Source organism: Ostrea edulis, chromosome 2 (assembly GCF_947568905.1).
Source record: "Ostrea edulis chromosome 2, xbOstEdul1.1, whole genome shotgun sequence".
In the NCBI taxonomy this organism is placed as follows: Eukaryota; Metazoa; Mollusca; class Bivalvia; order Ostreida; family Ostreidae; genus Ostrea; species Ostrea edulis.
Genome location: NC_079165.1, coordinates 66,422,993 through 66,446,871, shown reverse-complemented (window position 1 = coordinate 66,446,871; position 23,879 = coordinate 66,422,993). Strand labels below are relative to the sequence as shown.

The window sequence follows — 23,879 nt, the reverse complement described above, 5'->3', positions numbered from 1 at the left end:
AGCTGCTAAATGAGTTAACTGTGTCCATATGAAGTGAATCAAAGAAACTGGAAGTAAACTGTGGCATAGCACATGTTACACAATGCCATGACACATTGTTCAAACAGTTATACATCTGCGAGTCCATATTCATACAATCCGCATGATACCATAAGTTACAATCATCGCATGCCACACCTCTTTGTTTCCATGTTACCGCCTTATGGCACATTTGACAGGGGTACTTTGGAGAACGTGGACCAGGATTACTCTCTACGTCCGACGAGCACGTGAGAATGATGAAACTTAAGTACAAGAGTGTATGCATTTTACCTCGTTTGATGTTTGGGAAGGCAGATACATGTAAATATCTCAGGCCTCTGAGTCCTCTGTTCTTCGTACATATTTGGATCAGCTCTTTGGACGAATAAGTCATGTCCTAATTCGCTCCGCTTTTAACATTGATTGGCAAGCCTAAAAACCAAAAAACATGCGTTGTAAATAAGTTTGTAGTTTAGTGTAGTTGTAGTGCTAGATGTATTTATATATAGTTTTTGTTATTATTCTCTATTAATATTGGCCACATTATGTAATTCTTTTTGTTTGTCCCGAAAATTTGACCATCTGATTGTTCGTGTTGTTGGTCATTTTGGTACTTTGTATAATTTTTTGTATTTGACCTTGTATCCATGTTGTGGATCCGACACTTTTGGGTATCGGGTGTTGTTGGAACTTAGTGCTTTTAGATAGATAGATAGATAGATAGATAGATACACATTACATTAAAATGACCAACGCCAGATCATATATCAACCAAAATGGAATATCCTGAGTTTTGAGAATGCATTAACTGAGTAATTTAACAAAAAGGACTCAGCAGTATGAGAAAAATCTGTAAGGAAAGGTAAGGGACTGTGACGGAATAAAAAATGAAAAATATCTAAATATGTCCCTACTGTGCCTCCATAATACTGAAAATTTCTAAAAATAGAAATTAGAAATTAACCTGTCAAGAGTATTCCTTTAGAAAAACTATACAAAAATGACTGAACCTGAAAAAATATATACTATAAGTGCATGTATATATTGGTAAAATTTTCTCGAGTACCAAAAGATTTGGTGCCGAGCGAAGCGAGGGACCAAATCGAGTGGCGAGAGAAAAGTTTAAAGCTGTATGGTCCGAATTACAAAAAAAAATTTTCCATCTCGTAAAAACGCTATTAAATCATCGCATGTATGTAGTTATGAGACTGTACGACATATCATAAATTATTTCACCTGATTTAACCCAAAGAATTTGATTTTAAATCGATGTTTACAAATAACCGCGTCACTCTGCCATTTCAAGTGACAGTCACGTGACCAGTTCAAACTTTCAGATCATCGGTGGTTTTATCTGTGTAAAGCTGTGTATTTTGTTATAACAGTGCCGTACCATAAGTTGAATAGAAATAGAAATATCAAATACCTCTTAGTAATTCGTTGTTTTACGCTCTTTCAGCCTTAAAACTAGACAGTTGCGTATGAGTTAATATATCATGTTGGGATTCCCCTGACGCGCGTGGGTCTATTTATAGACGTCTATTATGGGATGATTTATATATGTAGCCACTATATTTACTTTCTAAATAATATTCGCACTGTTTTCTTTTACATGCAGATGTTTTCAAGCATGTAATTAAGGGAAAGTTAATAACTTTATAAAGTAATTAATCTACTTTAAAGTAATTATGTACAAAAATAATACATGAACATCGGGTCATACAGCTTTAACAACATACTTAGTACATGTTTCACACGAGTACTTTTAAAAACTCTTTGTGGTTTCTGTTTAACTTATCATAACCCTTCTGCATTATTACCCTTTAATCAAAATCATCAGAATTTATCTTGATTAATGTAATTTTATACTGCCTGGTTTAAATAATTAGTACCCTCAGGGTAATGTAGTCGAGTTAGGTGTCCGTAAATAGACGGGTCATGCGTAGTGAACCACGACTTTGCGCACGAGCGGGTTTCCCGCACTGAGACACTCACTCGAAGTCAAACCATGTAACCATTAACCTGTTAACACGTATGTATTACCTGTGTGTCAGTTATGTTCAATTGTGTTGAACCTCTGCCATATGTATGTACATGTATGTATGTATGTATGCTTCGCATTTAATGCCATGCGACTATTTACTAAATAGTAGTTACATTTTCATATACCCTCGCTTTGTAATTGCTTGACATTTTAACACAGCAAGAATGTCGACAATGGCGCTGTGAGCTTCATTCGAACTTTGAGCGTGCTTTGTTACTTTAGTAACGGTCATAGGGTATATCTTTTTTACCGCAATTTATTGTGGGTTTTTTGCTCTGCAAACAATCTTTTTGGTAGCAGTTTATCGTTATCTTTTGCTTGCAAAATATCTTAACGCTGTGCTTTTTCTTTTTGTATGCCATGCGTATTCTGTCTTCTATTTGGCATAATTTGTTGTTTAAAAAACAAATAGAAGATATTCAAATGAGTATTGTCTCAAATAATCTATAACAGTAATTATGTAAACGGGTAAAGCTGTTTCATTACAGTACGTCTGTTTCTTAAAGCTGACATGAATTAATAAATACGTACACCTTTCTCATCTTATCCGCCATATTTCTTTCAGGTAGACTAATTTACTCTACCCGTATATACGCCAAATGTGATTGTCACTCTTGAGTGATTTTTCTAGGAGGACTCGACCAGTGCACATCTCCGATAGTAATATATAGGGAATGAGAAACAAATAAAATAACATTTTAAAACATTATACTTTGCTCAAAATATTGATTGTATACTAATGCAACATTCTAGAAGTTTAGATAAGTTAGACAAAAATGCAAAAAAAAAAAAAAAAAAAAACACACCCAAAAGGAAGCTTTTCTTGCATACTTGTAAGTGCATGCAAGTATTCGCATTTTCTAATAAAATAAATGCGGATAAATAATTTGTCAATTACATACTGATAGAATGGAATAGGCAAAGAGCATAAAATATATTATTTATATCAATTCTTGCGAAATAAAGGTGAATGCCATATGCATAATATGCAATGCACAAGCTATAATCGCCAAAAAAAAGTATCAAATACGGGCGTCTATTCAACAGGTATCGGAGATGTGCACTTACCGAAAATATTAGATTCTCTTTATTCTGATAAATTCACGAAACAAAATGATAAACTCCATTTGTATTTCGTTAGAACTTTACAACACGTTCTCATTCCATTATACAGACTGCGACACACTTCACCCGTGCCAAACAGGGTGTCTTCAATCAGGGGAGATGTCAGAGTCGAAATTTTTTTCCTCTATTGAATGCTTGTCTGGTCGAGGTTTTGCAGTTTATAGAAATCGGGGATCTAATATCTGGTTGGATATATTGCGTGCACAATTCAAAATTTCTCGATGATCATATACAAAGTTGGATATACAAATAAGGGATATGATCGAAAATATACATCTGTGTGAAAATGCGTGTATAACATTTGCAATCCATAATAAACAGTTCATTACACAAAGACACATATGAAAGGAAATTCATAAACGAAAATATAGTTTTGTTGTCTCTTTTGGAACCACATAATTATTTACGGTCTCTGTATGTCCATATTCATTGAGAGAGAGAGAGAGAGCGAGAGCGAGCAACCGTCCTACTTCGATTTATAATATATCATTTCACAGAAGGAAAGAAAATTGATCACTTATATAAATGTAAGCTTTCAAGTATTAAAAATTTCCAGCTATTTAAAAATTTGTGATTGACAATATATTGGAAACTTACAGGAGTTGATGCTTATAATTGAATTCATTACAAATTTAAAAAAAAAAATATTAGTTTGAACTGTGCATGTAGAAAATACCGACTTTGTATGTTAGAATAACGGGAAAAAAGTAAATTGTCAAAAAAGTGGGGAATGCGGACCAGCCTTCCTGCCCACCCCAACCCCCTGTTTTCGTGCCTGAAACAACGTATCAATTTGTGTTGAAAGAAAGGTGCATATCTACATTTCATTAAATTCCAAAGGAGCTCGAATTTATGTGTTCCCCTATTATTTTGTATGCAAGATTCGTTCCCGAATTTAGAATCATGCTTTCAGTCAGAGCAGAAATGAATTCATGTCTAGTTTGAATGCAAATGTTGGGTTCCTTCTTTTAATTTCATCAGACTCATTAGAAACCCCTCTCCCAAACTATGCAGCTTTGTTTTTATTGATATCTAAATTGGTATAAATGAATCCGGATATAAATTATATAATGTTTTTTCGTGATCATATAGATATTGATACTGATAATGAAAAAAGAAAATGTTTATACTCTTGCCTTCTGCATATCCTACTAATGCATTACAGTATATTGACATTGTATCATATCAAATAAAAGCTCAACCCGAATTTTACTGATTTATGCATACTAACATCTTATCGAATACATTTGAATTTGAAATTTCTACGTACAGCGGTATGGCCATTGCACCAGATCTACGAAATGAAAATATTTATGAATAAATCACACTCAAGCCTCAAAGTAATCATTATGGCATGTTACAGAAACGTTAAAACACACAAATGCTATAGTCCTGCAATGCATGCGTGCGATTTTTCTGAATACATGTATTTATGTATTCATGAATGAAGTTCCTACGCTTGAAAATATCTTGGTCTTTATGCATTTTGTTTTACCATTCCTTACACTGTGTAAATGCATGAAGGAAAACTTGGTAAAGGGTGCAATTCTACATACACCATACAATTTAAAATATACATGCATGTGTTGCAAAGCAAAAAGTACATGTAATAACCAGACGTGTATCGTCATTTTTCGTGGGGGTGGGGTGGGGTGGGGTTACAACAGGAGAAAAAATGGAAAATTAGATTCTTCAAAATTTCTTGCCATTCAAAATAATAATAATAAAAAAAATGAACAGCAATAAAATAAAACAAAACACCCAAACAAACTAAGATGTTTTGTCCGATGTTCAAAGTCCTAATGTGGAGTGAAGGGTTAAAGAGTCTTTTACTTTGACTACTTCAATAATTTCCCCCTACACTTCATTTTCTTCAATCGTTGGGGGTCGGATGGGGTGGTTAGAGTCCTCTACTATGAGTGCCTCATATCTTCATTTTCTTAATTGGTGGTGGTGTGTGTCTTCTACTATTATATCAGAACTTTCAAGCTGGGGTAAGTGGGGGAGGGGTTGTCACTCAATATATCTTTATTTTCATTACAAACTAACAAAAAAAAAATGGATATTGACAGACACTCTTGTCCTCTCCCCTTGATGTTTGATAACGACGCATAATATGATAAACTCGATTATTACATTTTGCATTAGTACAATTTGCGTCGAGTTCGACGCAGAATGTAAGAACACAAAATTGCATAGATATATAAGATCTATTGAGCGCCAAATTAGCATAAAATGAAGTAATTGAAAATAACATTATTTAAAAATTTGATTAATTTTTAATTAATGCGTGCTTTAAATGAATCAAATAAATCTGTATTATCAATTAATGAGAGCAATATTGAGTTACTAGTACTGTTCTCTTTATTGAATTAACGATATCATTTGTCTTAATAAGAGCACGATTATTACAAGATCATCGGTTCTCTCTCTCTCTCTCTCTCTCTCTCTCTCTCTCGTTGTTATCTCTCTCTCTCTCTCTCTCTCTCTCTCTCTCTCTCTCTCTCTCTCTCTCTTCCCATACACTCGTACAGTGTTGTATATGCAAATTTATGTACCTAAATGATTTCCTGATTTATAAATCTGCAATACTCTGACCAGTAAATCATCTGGTATAAGGATTCATGCACAATACAGGGTAAATATTATACTCTGATACTTCCCCTGATTGAAGATAGCTGATCGGCACGGGCAAAGTGTGTCGCAGTCTGTACAATCGACAATGTTGTTTACTGTTGGAATGCAAATGGAGTTTATCGTTTTGTTTCATGGATTATGCAAATAAAGGGAGTTTTACTACTACTTAGAGTATTTTCGACAAGTGTACACGTACATCTGCATGCGGTCCTTTACAGATATTACGAGTAGGCCCAGGTAAATAGTCGTCCGCATTCGATGCGTTTTCATGGCGAGCAAACATGACATTTTTATAAGTACAGTAATATTTATGTCTTTGCCTTTTACTTGAAGTAATTGTGAATGGTATAGATTGTATACTCTTTGCTTATTCCATTTTATCAATAGATAAAAGATGAAATATTTCGCCGCATTTTTGTATAGTTTTGACATATTTACTGCATATGTACGCACGTTCACGTAAAGAAAAGGCATTCTATATAATTATATTTATCCAAATATATATATTTAGAATGATTTACTACTGCACGATATGTTTATTATAATTTTGAGCACTGTGTGGTGTTCCAAAACGTGATTTCATTTCTTCTTGATGTCCTATAAATTAGTATCGGAGATGTACGTGTTACCTGTCGAAGCTACCCGCACAGGTAAATCGAAGACACTGATGTGAAGTGAAGCGTAGCAAAGCTCGTCCCCTTATATACCATGCGAACCCTGATACATATAACAATAGAAATTCCAACTAATATGGCGGATTAGCAGAGAAATATGGCGGACATATAGAATTATACTATATTTATTAATTCATGTCAGCTTTAATGTAAGGTGTTTTGATTGTTTTAGACAATATTTACAAAGTTTAAACAATAGGAGATGCTCATCAAACACATGTTGTCTTTGACAATTTATAACAGTAATTTGGTTAGCAGATAAAGCTGTTTCGTAACCGTACGTTTGTTTCATAATACAAGCTGTTTTGATTGTTTTAGACATTTACAAAGTTAATACCAAAATACATGTGCATATGAGAAGGACACCAACACAGATAATGCCCCAGAAAAAAACCCATACTACCTGAACATTTGTCAGAGGAATTAGACAAAAGATTATTAATCGTGGTAGACATGATAGAACACAGATTGGACATTAGATTCGCTAAAATAGAACAAAAATTCGACAACAGATTCAATGATCTAGAAAAATGGATGTATAAAATACAATCGCAGTTGGATGCACGGGTACCAGATGTACAGGCTGGATTAAATCTAGTGCATCCAATGAAAGAAATACCTAAAAAACTAATAGATCAAGCTGTTCAAATGCAACAGTCTAAATCATGGGTAGTCGCAACAGAAAAATTAGAAATTTCGGCACCGTTTTCATTAGATCCCCCAAAAAAGGGTGCCTTATTTAAAAACAATGTGAAAACTGGTGGAGGACCTGGTGATTGCGCTGAGGACCCCCGTGAGAAAATGTCAGAGTCAGCTGGGGAGATGGTCGTAACGACTATTCCTCCGGCAACAAAGCTTTGCATTGAAACTATTGAGGGGGTGGATAGAGATAGTAAGGTCCTGTCTATGTCACATCTGAATGGGACACCGGCCATGTTGGCTGCATCTCCAGTTACTGGTGCAGGACATAGTGATGACGATGATGACCACCACGAGAAAATGTCAGAGTTTGCTGGGGAAATGGCCGTAATGGCTGTGCCTCCGGCAATTAAGTTTTGCATTAAAACTATTGAGAGGATGGCTCACGATGGTGAAGTCATCACAGTGCCACAGCTCAATGAGACAGCATAGTCTACGGGCTTTCACACTTGGTCCCGCACACATCTTTTGTGTTCTGTGCCATATACACACAAAAATACGGCACAGGCTTTCCTATTGAGAACAAGTGCTGAACTGTACCTTGGTGTCTTGACACTCTAGAACCAACGACAATTTATAAGTACAACCCTAGGGTTGCTACACCTCTAGTAGAGACACAGGGCTTTACAGAGATTGACAACCAAGATGCAATAGCTTCTTGCAAATCAATTGTTACACCTCTCGTAGAGACTTTGGGCTTTACAGAGGGAGTGGAAATCCTCGTCGATAGTTATTATCTTGCAGAGACTAAGGGCTTTGTACATGACACAGTTCATTCCAATGCTACAGTCTTTTTATCTATGGATTGGTGATTGCTGTGTCCTGAGATACAGATCATTACAATGCTACAGTCTCTTGGCTGTGGGTTGGTGATTGCTGTGTCTTTGGATACAGTTAGTTTTATGGTCAATGTCTACAGTTATGGCTGTGGGTATTTAGTTAATTTAAAGGCATGTAGTTATTTTGAGTTTAGTATTTATCTGAACGTGTACAGAATACGTAATTATACATATCAAAGTTATGTATATGGGTTAATAGTAGTTATTGTCAGTATTTGCTGTTACTGCTTTGGCTTAAGATATGTAGAACAGTTTGTTATTTGGGTTAGCTGTACATGGATAATCTTAAGGCTGCAATAGGTATGGATACGTAACCTAATGTTTTACAATTAGCATACTTTAGAACCATATCTTAAATTACACGTTTTACTGAGCATTACTGTAATAAAATATTACATAGAGATATTAGTACATTTTACTGTAAGTTAACACTTATGAAGCAAAACAACAAAGTTATTCATGAGTTAAGTATTTCATTTGGACAATTCAGTTTCCTTGTGAGAAGTGTTAAAACAATCTTGATAATTTACAGAAATGATCATGGCTAGTTATAAGTAATAGTTAGTCTAATACTACTACGGTAGAGTTACTGTAATTAGTTTAGTACTTTCATAAGTTATAATACCTTTAACAGTGTGTACCTTATGGTTTTTAGACTCTAGTGTGTATCATTTACGTGGCAGAATAATTAATTTAATGGACTAGAAGATTTAAGTATATATATCATATATTAAAGTTTAGAACAATGGTTTCCAATACACGTTTCCTCTTCCCAATGCTAGGGTACTGATATATGCTTTTCTTGTGCAGTTCAAACGTATGATAAACAATTTTATCTATGGATAAAACTGCAAATGATAGACTATTCTCATACAAAGATACAGTTTGTGTACGAAGAATGTCTCCATGATAGTTTATATCTAACATAAGACCCTAGATATTTAAGAATTGGCAGATGATGCATTGCAGTTCATAGATTAATGACATCCCACAAATTCTGGCTGGATGTCGATGGTACTAAATTTGCTAGATGTCACCACTGGTTCGATGTCGTTAATGTGGTTTCACCGTCCAAGTGGGATGTCACGGATCTGGAAGGCTGTCGCAGATCTGGAGGGGTATGACGATTCTGGATAAACGTCACTTTTCTGGAGGGATGCCACGGATTTGGATGAATGTCGCCGATCTGGAGGGATACCACCGATTTGGATAGATGTCTCCAATTACTCTGGACTGATGTCACCCTTCTTTGAGGAATATCACAATTCTACCTTGGATTCCAATTCATGGATATGACAGTTGTATTGAGTAGTTCAATTCATGTGATAACCTGCTATATGCATCTATGCCATTATAAAACGGGGAGGAGTGTAGTCGAGTTAGGTGTCCGTAAATAGACGGGTCATGCGTAGTGAACCCACACTGAGACACTCACTCGAAGTCAAACCATGTAACCATTAACACGTATTGTATTTTTCTATGTATTACCTGTGTGTGAGTGATGTCCAATATGCCTGTGTTGAACCTCTCTATGTATGTATGCTTTGCATTAAATGCCATGCTACTATTTACTAAATAGTAGTTGCATTTTCATATACACTCGCTTTGTAATTGCTTGACATTTTAACACAGCAAGAATGTCAACAGTAAGTTTACCTGTATTCAACGGCCACGTGATGGTCTTTCAAGCATTATCATGTTTTTCTACACATTCAAAATATCTTTAATCATGTTGCAAGACTGTGTCATGTCTAGATCCTATAATAGTAACCTTTGTAACCGATTATTATTAAGGTTATTGTAATAGTAACCTCGTATCTACTTTTAGATCCGGTGTTGTACCATAGAATTTTCCCCCGCATAGACTTTTCCCCCGGAAAATCGGACCCGGGATAGACATTCCCCCCGAAAGATGGGCCTGGTATAGAATTCCCCCCTAGAAAGAATTAACCCGGGCCCAATTTCCCCCTAGGAAAAAACCGCCCCAGTATAGAATTTCCCCCTAAATGACAGTACGCTCCCCCTTCTTATATTTTAGCTATGTATCTGTTTCCAGTTCTATTACTAGAATTCTCTTGCTTATCTAGACACAGGAATTCTTTTTATGCCCCCGAGATCGAAGATCGAGGGGCATATTGTTTTTGTCCTGTCTGTCATTCTGTCATTTTGTAATTCTGTCATTCTGTCTGAAACTTTAACCTTGCTAATAACTTTTGAACAGTAAGTGATAGAGCTTTGATATTTCACTTGAGTATTCCTTGTGACAAGACCTTTCCGTGGGTACCAACATTTTTCACCCCTTGACCTTGGAGTGTAACCTACTTTTTGAAAACTTTAACCTTGCTAATAACTTTTGAACAATAAGTGATAGAGCTTTGATATTTCACATGAGTATTCCTTGTGACAAGAACTCTCCGTGGGTACCAACATTTTTTTTACCCCGTGACCTTGACGTTTGACCTACTTTTTGAAAACTTTAACCTTGCAAATACCTTTTGAACAGTAAGAGATAGAGCTTTGATATTTCACATGAGTATTCCTTGTTACAAGATCTTTCCGTTGGTATTGAACCTTTTGACCTTGACATTTGACCTACTTTCAATTTTTTTTTTACATTGGTCATAACTTCTTAATGATAAATATTAGAGCTTTCATATTGTACATGAGCACTTCTTTTGATAAGATCTTTCTACTGGTACCAAGATATTTGCCCTTGTGACCTTGGCCATCTTCGGAATTGGCCATTATCGGGGGCATTTGTGTTTCACAAACACATCTTGTTTTTTTTTTTATTTTGAGCAGGGTCTTGTGTATCACAATCATCATCTTATGTTTGGGTTTTTTTTAAAAGGAAATTATTCAAATCGTGTAATGGTATATCAAAATCCATTCATACATCTCATGTCTTTGCTGTTATCTACCAGTATCTAACATCTGAAAGAGTGAAGTACTATTAAAGTACTTTTATTTATACAGTGCATCTAATTTACTTTTTAGATATTTTAATTGTATATCTTTTAGTCGACTTTTTACGAAAACCCCTAATGATATTGACCATCGTTATTAAAAGTCTTTTGGGAAGCAAATTGTATTTACTATATGCAATTCAAATGGCCACTTGCATACGTCAAGGTTAAATCTGGATCAGAGTAATCCAGAATTAAGCTTAGCTCAAATTTTCTGATTCACTTGCAAACTACTGATACTCAGGTGAGATCAGCTCAGTATATACTCTAGTTCTGAACCAAGCAGTAGGGAGGTTTAAACTAAGGTTTGACAAAGAATGGATGAATATTTTGAAAGAATTGATATGGTGAATTATGTGGAAAGGCTCATAAGAAAGAACAGGTAATAAGAGATAGACAGAATCCATATTTGTTTTATTCTGAAGAAGAATTCATTGACAGATTTAGATTGAGTAAAGAATGTGTAATGTCCATATTACAAGAAATAACAGAAAAACCGGAACCAAAGCAAAAGAAAGTGTGTGCAATTTCTCCTCTCAATCAATTATTGGTTGCATTAAGATTTTATGCAACGAAGTTTTTTGAGAGTTTCGGGAGATTTGTCTGGTGTGCATGAGAGCACTGCTTTACGAATCGTTAAGAGAGTATCAAGGGCACTTGCATCTCTTTATAAAAATTATGTTACATTTCCAACCGGAAACAAGCTTTTAGAAACACAGAGTAATTTTATGCAGCAGAATGGAATTCCTGGGATCATAGGGGTTATAGACTGTACTCATATTCCGATTCAATCCCCAGGAGGAAACAGAAAAGGTTATTTTTCAATTAATGTTCAAGCCATATGTGACCATGAATTGATGCTTACCAATCTTGTTGCTAGATGGCCAGGGAGTACCCACGATAGTAGAATATTTCAAAATAGCAACATTTGTGCACGGTTGGAAAGAAGAGAAATTCAGGGAATTATAATAGGGGATAATGGATACCCACTCAGACCATACTTGATTACTCACATGTAGAAACATGGAGGAAAGGCGTTTCAATTTTGCACTATGTAATGGTCGAGTGAAAATAGAGAATGTATTCGGAATATGGAAAAGAAGATTTCCATGTCTACGACAGCAGCTCCGACTTAAGTTATCAACAAGTTTACTGGTTATTACAGCATGCTCTGTGTTATACAACATTGCAAGGAAAGCTGCTGTCCCTGTCCCTGAAACAAATGATGACAATCCAGATGATGTTTCAGTTCCCGTGTTACCAAACCAAAATCAAGGAGGACAAGCTCTGAGGTCTATTCTCATAAGACATTTTCAGTAATAATGTATGTAAATGGAATTATATAGTTTACTTCATTTTCTCATATACAAATTCAAAATAAACTGGACAAAATTCATAATAAATTGGACAAAGATGATTTAATTGCACATTTTTTATACAAATGGTTGCCAAACACCAGCAAAATTATTGTTTACATCATTGCATGCAGCAGCATTTGCATTATTATTTGATCTGCTTTGCATCATTTCATTTTCAAGTTTCTGTTTCTTCAAAATCAAAATGCTTTCCTTCAATTTAAAATTTTTCATTTTTTTTTTTTGTTCATGTTCCTTTTCGGCCATTTCAAGAAGTCTTGATTTTACTGTGGCTTGACTTACTGGCATAGGTTTTTTACCCTTTCTTACAGAAGTAGCAGTGTGTGTGGCAGTGCTGGAGGTTGACGCGAACAAATCTTTTCTTGAATGGGGTGATTGTGAGGAATCCTTCTGCAAGTTTGCATTATCACTTTCCTGTGGCACTTGTTCCTGAAATAAAATAAAACACAATTATAAAAAGTAAAAATGGCCTTTCTTTAGCTATAAGTAGCTACGTTGGTAGAAATAGTCTTTGGACTGGACCTGATTTTTCAATCAATGAAACAGTTTGTAGAAAAAGAAAATTATACACAAAAAATTATTATTATTTGTGATTATTTCTAATATATTGTGAAAATTTACCTGACTATCATCATCAGTCCTCATTTTCTTTCTGTAGTTCATCCTCATGGAAACTTGCATCATCATTAAATGCGTTCTCGAGGCTGTTTATTTGCTGAGGAATCATTTCACTGATTGCGTTAGAAATATTATCAGTATTTTTCTCCATGGGTCCTCCGCCAGTCTTTCTTCTGTCTCTACGCTCTTTTGCCACATCAGCCTTTGCACGGGCTTTCAAATTCTTCCATAAGGATTTTAATTGCGTTATACTTCTTGTATTTACACCATGCCTTGCATTGAATGCATTCTCAATATTTTCCTATTCCTTTTTCTTCTTACAAATCATTTTCCCATCATTTTGTTTACTTTCAATGACAGATTTTTTTTCACTCACTAATTCAAGTAGCACAGCCTTTTCCAATTCTGTGAAATTTCTTTGCAGCCATATTCAAAATGAATTCTGGTTTAAACTACACTCATGTAAGAAATAGCTGAGTGAGTACAGCTCACCTGAGTACAACTTAAGCTAGGATTAAGCCAAGTTTACCTGATCCTTAGATCAGTCATTAAACCTAGGTTACCTGAGCTAACTGTGTGCAAGTGGCCAAAAGTTTTCAGCGTGTAAACCCAACTTCAACATCTAAAAAAAATTCCATTATTTTATGAATATCATAATATTAATGAGCGCATATCTATTTCATTAAACTATAACAATTTAACAGCACATATTTGTTTGTTTTTGTTACTTTTTTTTTTATACATGTACCTCTTTATAGCAATTATAACAATTTTCACTGATTATTATCTTCAATTGCATGGGTTTGCTTCATTCTATATTTATTCAAAAGCATCTACATGAGAAGAAAAAGATTCCGTTCGATGAAATCCGGAAACAGGAAGGGGGAATTCTATACCAGGACGGTTTTTCCGCCCAAGGGGAAATTCTATACTGACTTTGTACATACGGGGAAATTATATGCTGGTATTGTTTCTATTCAAGGTCCGTTTATCCGGGGTAAAAGTCTATGCTACAACACCGGCACTTTGGATGTTGAGTGTTGGTGGATTTTAGTATATATATTAAAGATTTGGTGCCGAGCGAAAAGTTTAACAACATACTTAGTACATGTTTCACACGAGTACTTATATATATATATATATATATATATATATATATATATATTATAAGTGTATTGAAATCAAGATTCCACGGAAATTTTAGAAGGACTTTCACCCACCATAATATACAGAACAAAGGCTAAAGAGTCATATAAGCGAAATTTCACTATGGTATTCTGATATTCTATACACGTATATACATATTTCTTGGAAACTTTATATGAAAGGGTGAAGATTCTCCATCATTATTCATTCTGTGTCTCACTTCACATCTAATCACATTCCTTTATGTTTACCTCTTTTCAGTGACCCTACAAGATGACGACTTTCCTTGATTTCCGTAGAAAAAAGAATGTTATCACAAACGCTTTATTGTTGGTAGTATTTATCTTGGGACTACTGGCTTTTAACGAATATCGGCAAGGTAATGGGACGGTTTTAAGATTTCCGTCAAATGAAGAAAGATATATTGAGCCTCCACCAAGTATGTTAGTTGAATCGGGAAAAATTAAGTTCATTCGTACGAGCTGTGGAACGCTATGTGATACTTCCAGACCAGGCACTCCTGGTCCATATTTTAATCATGTGACGGCTCTAATAAATTGCAAGGCTATTTATCGGAATCCATACATTGATGAAGCTCATACTTTCAAAGTTCCTCCGAAAGAAATCCCTCCAGAACTTTGGAATGACTTTACGATGGGAAACAGGTTACCTGTTTCTGCTTGGTATTTCAGCCAGATATATTTAGGATCCAAAGCTAGGTCTTCTGTCTGGTCAAAAGAAGGGATTGACCAGATGGTAAGGCAAGCAGCAAGAGGTGCACTAGGTGGAAACTATGGTGCCTCAGAGACAAACGCATTGAGGGATGGAATGGATCATGCCCCGGGAATTAAGAATGGACGTGTATTAGTAATTGGTTCAGAAAATCCTTGGGTTGAGGCGGCAGTTCTTGAAAAAGGTGCAAGAGAAGTCGTGACCTTAGAATACGGCAGAATAGAATCAAGGCATTCAAAAGTAAAAACGATGGTTCCATCTGAATTCAGTGAGAGCTTTCTGAATGGTTCACTTGGTTTATTTGACGCAGTTGTTACTTTTAGCTCAGTAGAACATTCCGGACTTGGGCGATATGGCGATAGACTGAATCCATGGGGTGATATAATAGCAATAGCACGTGCATGGTGTGTAACAAAAGTGAATGGATCGTTGACCATAGGAGTTATGTACGATAATGAGGACGATTATATTCGATACAATGCCGGTAGGTGGTATGGCAAAATACGATATCCCTATTTGTGTACAAACTGGAAGCAACACTACAGAGGTTCAGGAATTCAAAGAGTGCATGTTTTTACCAAAGTGGACCCTCAGTTCTAGTTATTGTATTTAAATTATTGATATATGATTTCATTTTGTTAAGGACAAACGCGGGGTTTCTCAATAATGTATTTCGTGACATTTCCAGTAAAATTCACTTTGCAGCCTAATATGTTTCTACTGTACTAATAGATTGGGGCATATCACTGTGTGTTTAGAGTTGTCATATCTCTTTAGTTCCTCGTTGTGGCAAGTAAAAATGAAAACTCTTATGTACTACGGAAAGTTGTATATATGGACATTACCAACTTTTTGTAGCAAAGAAGGGGAGAGAAATTATTTATCAATCAGAAATCGAACCCGGGACCCTTGCATTAACTGTTAATTTATTAAAACACTAAGTTAACCAAGCCGCTATACAAAGTATGGTAATATTACTTCAATATGAAATTTAAACTTATCTCGGAAATTGCACAAGAACTCTTATGAATACATGTAGTAATTTTCGAAAAAGTGATAGAAACGTTAGTTTTGTTGTTGTTTTACATACGTCATTGTGCATCATCCGTCGTGCATTAAGAATTGAACATCTGTAACTTCTTGATGCCAATCCTTCCACTTCTTTGCAAATATTACGGACCATATTAACAAAACTATGAAACTCATAACCCCTGGGTTCAGGGTTCATGCTCGAGGGTGGAGCTAAGTTGGCCATACATGTATATTAAACCTGCATTATATCTTGGAAAATCATCTTTACTTCTGGACATAAAGGGGCAGAATGTTTACATGATTATAATAAGCAATGAGTCCTGTACCAAAACTGGAAATTCATTTTCATATATTGAAAATGCAAATATCTTAGAAAATCTTCGTTAATTCTTAATATAATGCCTCGTTCACACGAAGAATTTAATTCGCATTAAACGTAAGTTAATGCGAATTAAATCTGAACCGCGTTCACACGGAGATTTTAATGCGCATTAGTTTACTTCGAATTAAAATTGACGTCGCGATTTTTAAAATGTGAATTAAATTTACTTCGCATTAGCTCCGTGTGAACGCTAAGCGAAGCTAATTCGAATTAAATGTAGACGCATGCGTAATGGCCAATTTGGGTCACATGCATCATACCCATGGTCAGCTATATATATTAGTGTTAGTTTTGTACGAAAAACTAAGCAAAATGATAATAATCACTAAAAACATGTACAAACAGCATGTCATTAGATAACGTCAGACGTAAATCTGTGCTCTGCATAGGCATACTGAGTAATACATGTGGAAGGAATTGTTTTTAAATACGACAACAATGTTTTAAAATAGTGGTAATATGATTTTCTTTTTTACATTTTTTAAAACATATGCCGCTCATTGTTAATTTTTATACCATATGACGTCACAGTAGACTTATAATACGTATTAGTAATTAAAAATTACGTCATAACAGTAGTCAGCGGAATGGTGAAAAAGACGTTCCGAAGTTTTAAAATTGGGCCCATGAAGAAACAATAGATTGTCTAGATTGAATGCTGGTTGTCGGAGGAAATAACAAGTAATTTCTTGGGAACATATAAATAAACACGACAAAAAACTCCTTATGTGTAGATCAGAATTATGTATGTAGGCCTAAATTGTAAACATGTAGTATACTACATGTAGGCCTATATAGCGTTTTGAACAAAGAATTCTGTATAGATCTATACACAATATTCATTAAAATATCTATAAAAATAATTTCAATAACATAGTCTATTCTTTAATTTATTTCGCGCACCCTTTAATAGAGATGCATACGAATTTACATCTTCCCAAGTCAAGGGTTTCTGATCCGCTCCTCTCCTCACAAACCAGAAACCCTTGACTTGGGAAGATGTTTGTGAGGAGAGGAGCGGATCAGAAACCCTTGACTTGGGAAGATGACGAATTTAATGCGCATTAGTTTACTTCGCATTAAATATTACCGCCGTGTGAACGCTATTTAATTCGAATTAATTTAATGCGCATTATTTATAATATTGAGAATATACATATATGGAATATTGCGTATGCCAATTAAAAACAAATACCGATGAATTCTATTGTGTTCCGATTCGTGAAGAATTACATTGGAGATAACCCAAACTTCGCATAAAATTCAGTGATTTGAATTTGAGCTGCCTTTGATGTCATCATTTTTTTTCCGAATGCACGCGAGACTCTAACAAATATATAAAAAAAAAAATCTTAAAATTCGCCACAATAAAGGAAGTTGGAGACAGAAATAAGAAATCACTGTTACCAGTATATAAATGTTTCTTTAATTAATTTGGTGTTCAAACCATTATATTTCTGCACCAGAAAAGCTTTCCGCGAATACCTGCAGTTTTTGCCCCTGTGCGGCATATCTGATGTGGTTTCAATTTCCATTTAATACCCATTCAAATCAGTACAAAAACCAATAATTTCGCATTTATTAAGAATTAATACTTCTATGTGTGTTTTCCTACTCAAAACATCGCTTGGGGAGAACTCTCGTATATTACGTCAAAATTAACGTCAAATTTAGTGACGTCGTCAGGTTAATATAAAGTTTTCCGTTGAATATATTACAGCTACTATGGTAGATAAAGAATAACAATGGTCATTTTCATAAATGACACATTCTCAAATACCAGATTTAGTATTTTGGTGAATTTCCTTGACAGGGCAGATTTTGGCTAAAACCGTACCTTGTCCTTTGATGCGAAGTAAAATTTAATGCGCATCCGTGTGAACGAAGCATAAAGATGTCAAACTGTTTGCATGATAATGATGGGTTTGAGCCCTCTATAAAATTTTTGGAAATTAATGACCCCCGGGTTCTGGTAGCAGGATGGTGCTAGATTAGTCATATACATTACTAGTATATGTTGAAAATGCACAAAATCTTCTTTACTACTCGACATCAAGCTAACAAACTGTTTGAATGATAATAAATGAGCAATGTGAAATACTTCCCCTGTATGGCAAGCCCTTTTACTATTTAATCGTAAAATAAGATATCTCTTTGAATAAGAGAGATATCTCCTTACACTAGAGAAATATCTCTATTGGTTGTAAAGATATCTCTGTAAGTAAGAGAGATATCGTTTTACGCTAGGGAGATATCTCTTTAACCAAGAGATATCTCTTAAATTAAAAAAGATATCTCTTTAAACAAGAGATATCTCTAAGCTTGGGAGATAGATATCTATCTCTTTGAGATATCTCTTAAAGCTAGAGAGATATCTCAAAGAGAAAGAGATATCTCTCTAGTGTAAGATATATCTCTCTATCAATGTAAAAAGAGATATTACTCTAAGTTAGAGAGATATCTCTTGGATTTTCAAAAAGAGATATCTCTTTAACTTAAAGAGATATCGCTTGAAGTTTTTTCCCTCGATGATCATAATGACTTCTCCCTGTTGCATTGCCATTGATATGATGTAACCCCTTTTTTAACCAGTCAAAATACTTCTAGTGTACCAATGGCGGAATAGGTTGAAGAGGTGGTTGGAGTAACATTATCAAGTTGTCGAGAGGCTAAATCCAGTCTAGCTCACATATTTTATCAATTTATTGTCTTTGTTTTTTGTTACCTGTATACACTTCACATGCGGTAAACGCAAAATCTTCGCCCGGGATTGCAGCCATCATGATAAGATTTACCTTGGCGGGCTTCCGGTTTAGGGAGAATTCCTTAAGCATTCAAACTAATAAAAAAATATTGGAAAGAGATGTCTCTTTTTCAACGATTAAGGAGATATCTCTTGTACTTTGAGAGATATCTCTAGGAATTCTTAGAGAGATATCTCTTTACGTGAAGAATATATCTCTCAGAGTAAAAGATATCTCTCAGAGTAAAAGAGATATCCCTTTAAGCGAAAGAGATATCTCTCAAAGTGAAAGAGATATCTCTAATTGAAAGACATCTCTTAAAGTATAAGAGATATCTAAGTGAAAGAGATATCTCTTTTTAGAGGGATATCTCTTAAAATTAAGAGATATCTCATTTTAAAGAGATATCTATCTAAAGTAAGAGATATCTCTTTGATTTAAAGAAATATCTTATTTTTCGAATAAATAGTAAAAGGGCTTTCCATACCCCTCAGTTCATTTTTCAGGTCCCAGGGTGGAACTTAGTTGATCATATGTTGAAAATGCAATACGCGAAAATAACGAACAGGGGTCAATCACACAAATCCTATAAAGAATACAAAAATAAAGAGTGGGAGAAACACGGACTCCTGGACACCCCAGAGGTGGGATGGGGTTGTTATCAGGAGTAAGTACGCCCTGTTGACCGATTATACCTATGAACTATGCATGTAACAGGTAAACGGAGTAATCCGTAATCAAAATTAGTATGTAAAGAACGGTCTAAGAATTGGAATGATATACATCAGACAGCGTTCTACCTGATAACGCAATAAGGCAGGCTATTGACAAATATGTTGATGTTACAGGAGATTCAACAGTCTCAGTCAGAATTTCGCAAATCTATGGTCGTTATAACGATCCAGTTTACCAATGCAACCTGTCATTGGGTCAAATCCTGTATGACGTGTTTCATACCAATTGTTAGGCCGTTCTTTAAACACTGATTTTGACTACAGATTACTCCGTTTACCTGATCAAGATTTAGGGCTCACAACGAGTGTGACCAGTCAACAGGTGATGCCTACTCTTCCTAGGCACCTGATTGAACTTCTCGTATGTCCCTGGGTCCGCGTTTACCAAACTCTTTATAGGAGTTATGAGTTTGATCATTGTTCGTTATCTTCACCTTTTCGTTGCAATGGTATCAAAAAGCCTAGCCTTTAATTCATTGTGAGGAATGATGGTGTAAAATGTTAAAAATCATACGTTTTGATGTTGTTGCTTTGAGAAAAGTTTTGTGTGATTCCAATTTTACCAAAAAGTCCCCCCCCCCCCCGAAATTTTTAGAATCCAAATTTGATTTACACCACTTCTTCCATATGTTGTGGCACAATACATCTAAAGTTTATCCTTGACAGCAGTTAATATTTTCGTGAGGAGGAAAGATTGAAGCTTGGTAGAACATTTACTGGATCCAGCAATTTATCCATGTTTGTAATGGTTTTTGTGAAGGTTAGGTATCCAGTATAGTATGGTGACTGATATCCATTAAAATGTGTTTACAACTGAACCGTCATTTTGAAGAATTTCATCTTTTGAAAGAGAACTTGGATAATAAGTAGGATTACCAAATGTGGAATTAAAGTTTGTTTAATATACAGTTGTAATTATGCGTCTTACAAACAAAAACAATGTTGTTACAAGTTTTGTCGGTTGAACCCAACACCTAACTTGTGTAACCTATCTATTTCTTTGATCACTTCTGGCTTACTACAAACAGAAAGATAGATGGTACGCACTTTTGTTTTGATGTGCATAATACGGGACTTTGATAATTAATTTCAAGGTGTCATTTTCAACTTCAACGACATCACCAGTAATGACATGTCCAGCTGGACTATGCTCGTATAGTTGAAAAAAGACGAATAATAAGAACACGTAGGTGGATTATGTTTATCTATGCACTGTAAAGTTTGTAATTTTAAAAGTAGGTGCACAACATCGTCATAATGGTTGATTTCTTATTAAAACATGAATGAAGCTATAAATATCAGTAATATTTGCCTATTCCTTTTAGATTTTATGGCCTAGCTAAACTGTAGATCATGAGTTCGAATCCAGGGTTTTCATTTTTTTTTTAGATTACTTTCTACTAAATTGCATTTTTGATTAAATAAACCAAATTTGAAAGTTTTCAATTTCCAAATATTGTACATAGTCTCCACTTTTCATCCAAATCAATTTTGTATGGTGTAGCATTCATCCTCAAAATCTTTGGATGCGATAGAAGAATATAAGACTCTCTTATGAGTAGCCATGAAATATAAGGTGATTCTACCCGAGGGTTGCAAAAAAGCTGTGAAACCCGAGGCTTTGCCGAGGGTTTTACCGCTTTTTTGCAACCCCGAGGGTGGAATCACCTTAATATTTCATGGCAACTCATAAGAGAGTATTTTTCTCTCATATTTCTAGAGTTTTCCGTTTTCTTTGTGCCTAGCGACGCCATTTTGAGAAATTCCCAATTAATTAATTTTTTGCTGTACATTAAAAATGACACCAGAATCGAATTCTACGACCCTCATTTTGGCAACTACGTTGCCGACAAAAAATCGGCCGACGAGTGTATGTGAATTGTATTAGAGTTATTCCTCTTTGAATAAATCAATAATCAGGGTGATGCGTGACGTAACTCGACAGTCCATCAGCGCGAAACATTTTGACAGACCTAATCAGAATATGAATCCACAACTGCACGTTTTTTTTTTATTAGAGGAGCATTGATGAGCAGTTATTTAATGACGAGTGTGTGAAGAGAGATTTCAAGTGGTTTTTGTTGGTGGATATAATTATGGACATGACATGGCTAGACTTTCGTTTTCCACGCGTGCAAGAACTCGAGTCTCATGGACATTGAAGGCACTTATTTCACCTGAGACACGGACAGTAGACGTTGACAGAGTGAATGTGGAGGTAGGCCTAGAAGTAATAGACCGTGTGGGCTGGGTTTCTGTGAACTGACATAGGGCCTAATGCACAGGATGACATAAGTGTACGAGGAATTTGTGACTATTGTTGAGTGTGCGGTAATTGTTCAAGGAATGTGTACTTTTGTGTCCGGTCACATACACCTGGAGATTATCAGGGACATTTGTACAATCTGTCATTTTTTGTACTAGAGCTTTGCAGACGCTAGTGTTCGTCAATCGAGGCGAGGTAAGTTGCAAGCTAGTTGTGTATTGATTATGACGTCACGGGATATGTAAGATAAACGTCACGTGATATGAAAGATAGAAATTTCTCTCATATCTACGTATGTAAGATACAGATATTCTATGAAAGAAAGGTATGTAAGATATTTCTATCTTTCATATCACGTGACGTTTATCTTACATATCCCGTGACGTCATAATCAATACACAACTAGCTTGCAACTTACCTCGTCTCGATTGGGAATACCCCTCGATTGACGAACACTAGCGTCTGCAAAGCTCTTGTACAAAAAATGACAGATTGTAATGTCCCTGATAATATCGAGGTGTATGTGACCGGACACAAAAATACACATTCCTTGAACAATTACTGCACACTCAACAACAGTCACAAATTCCTCATACACCTAGATGTCATCCGGTGCATTATGCCAGTTCACAGAAACCCAACCCACACGGTCTATTAGTTCTAGGCCTACCTCCAAATTCACTCTGTCAACGTCTACTGTCCGTGTCTCAGGTGAAATAAGTGCCTTCAATGTCCATGAGACTCGAGTCCTTGCACGCGTGGAAAACGAAAGAATAGCCATGCCCATATTCACCAAGAAAAACCACTTGGAATCTCTCTTCACAAACTCGTCATTAAATAACTGCTCAATTAATATCAATATCAATGCTCCTCTAAGAAAAAAACGTGCAGTTGTGGATTCATATTCTGATTAGGTCTGTCAAAATGTTTCGCGCTGATGGACTGTCGAGTTACGTCACGCATCACCTTGATTATTGATTTATTCAAAGAGGAATAACTCTAATACAATTCACATACACTCGTCGGCCGATTTTTTGTCGGCAACGTAGTTGCCAAAATGAAGGTCGTAGAATTCGATTCTGGTGTTATTTTCAATGTACAGCGAAATATTAATTAATTGAAAAATTCTCAAAATGGCGTCGCTAGGCACAAGGAAAACGGAAAACTCTAGAAATATGAGAGAAAAATACTCTCTTATGAGTTGCCATGAAATATTAAGGTGATTCCACCCTCGGGGTTGCAAAAAAGCGGTAAAACCCTCGGCAAAGCCTCGGGTTTCACAGCTTTTTTGCAACCCTCGGGTGGAATCACCTTATATTTCATGGCTACTCATAAGAGAGTCTTATAATCTTACATACCTTTCTTTCATAGAATATCTGTATCTTACATACGTAGATATGAGAGAAGTATACAAGAAATACAGGGTGTATACCGGAACCAGAAATATGATGGAATACAAGACTGAACTTTGTTATGTTGCTTACGTTAACGGCTTCTATTCCTTTGTTAGTAAATTTAAGTTAACCCTTTAACGCCCAGTGACTCCTTTTGACGCCTTTTATGTGCCGACGGGATAAAATTGGTAATAGTTGTTAATAATTGGAATATAATTAAACAAATAATATTTTCTAAAAGTAGGGTAAAAACTAAACAATTTTTCTACTCAAAGTTTTTCTGTGCGATGTTGGGAACTAGTCGAAAACATGCATTTAAAATCGCACAGCGTTACCGGAAAGTAGGAAAATTAAGCCGAAATGACAAAAATTGTGTTATATTCTGTTAGTAAAAATCTTTTCTAAAAAACACAATATTTAAAAAAACGTATATCATATTCGGAAAGGTTG

The 23,879-nt window shown here is 35.3% G+C and overlaps 2 protein-coding genes across 8 annotated transcripts; one reads left to right on the top strand and one right to left on the bottom strand.

Moving 5' to 3' along the window:
* Nucleotides 1-1,967: 1,967 nt before the first annotated feature.
* On the top strand, nucleotides 1,968-15,623 carry LOC125682338 (uncharacterized). 7 transcript variants are annotated; one of them, XM_056156965.1, is made up of 4 exons: nucleotides 2,015-2,053; nucleotides 12,171-12,329; nucleotides 12,693-12,840; nucleotides 14,407-15,623. In XM_056156965.1, exon 4 carries the CDS (start codon nucleotides 14,419-14,421, stop codon nucleotides 15,475-15,477), a length of 1,059 nt encoding a protein of 352 aa, XP_056012940.1. In that variant the 5' UTR covers nucleotides 2,015-2,053; nucleotides 12,171-12,329; nucleotides 12,693-12,840; nucleotides 14,407-14,418; the 3' UTR covers nucleotides 15,478-15,623. The 7 variants fall into 7 exon arrangements, 4 of the variants coding, with proteins under 4 accessions (XP_048778792.2, XP_056012940.1, XP_056012941.1 ...); XR_008800653.1 differs by having other exon boundaries at nucleotides 2,019-2,053; nucleotides 12,171-12,297; XM_056156964.1 differs by lacking the exon at nucleotides 2,015-2,053 and adding an exon at nucleotides 9,473-9,503.
* Nucleotides 12,346-13,098, bottom strand: LOC125682340 (uncharacterized). Its single transcript, XM_048922844.2, has 2 exons — nucleotides 13,003-13,098; nucleotides 12,346-12,810 (listed from the first exon to the last, which is right to left on the bottom strand). Exons 1-2 carry the CDS (start codon nucleotides 13,066-13,068, stop codon nucleotides 12,439-12,441), a joined length of 438 nt encoding a protein of 145 aa, XP_048778801.2. The 5' UTR covers nucleotides 13,069-13,098; the 3' UTR covers nucleotides 12,346-12,438.
* Nucleotides 15,624-23,879: the final 8,256 nt, after the last annotated feature.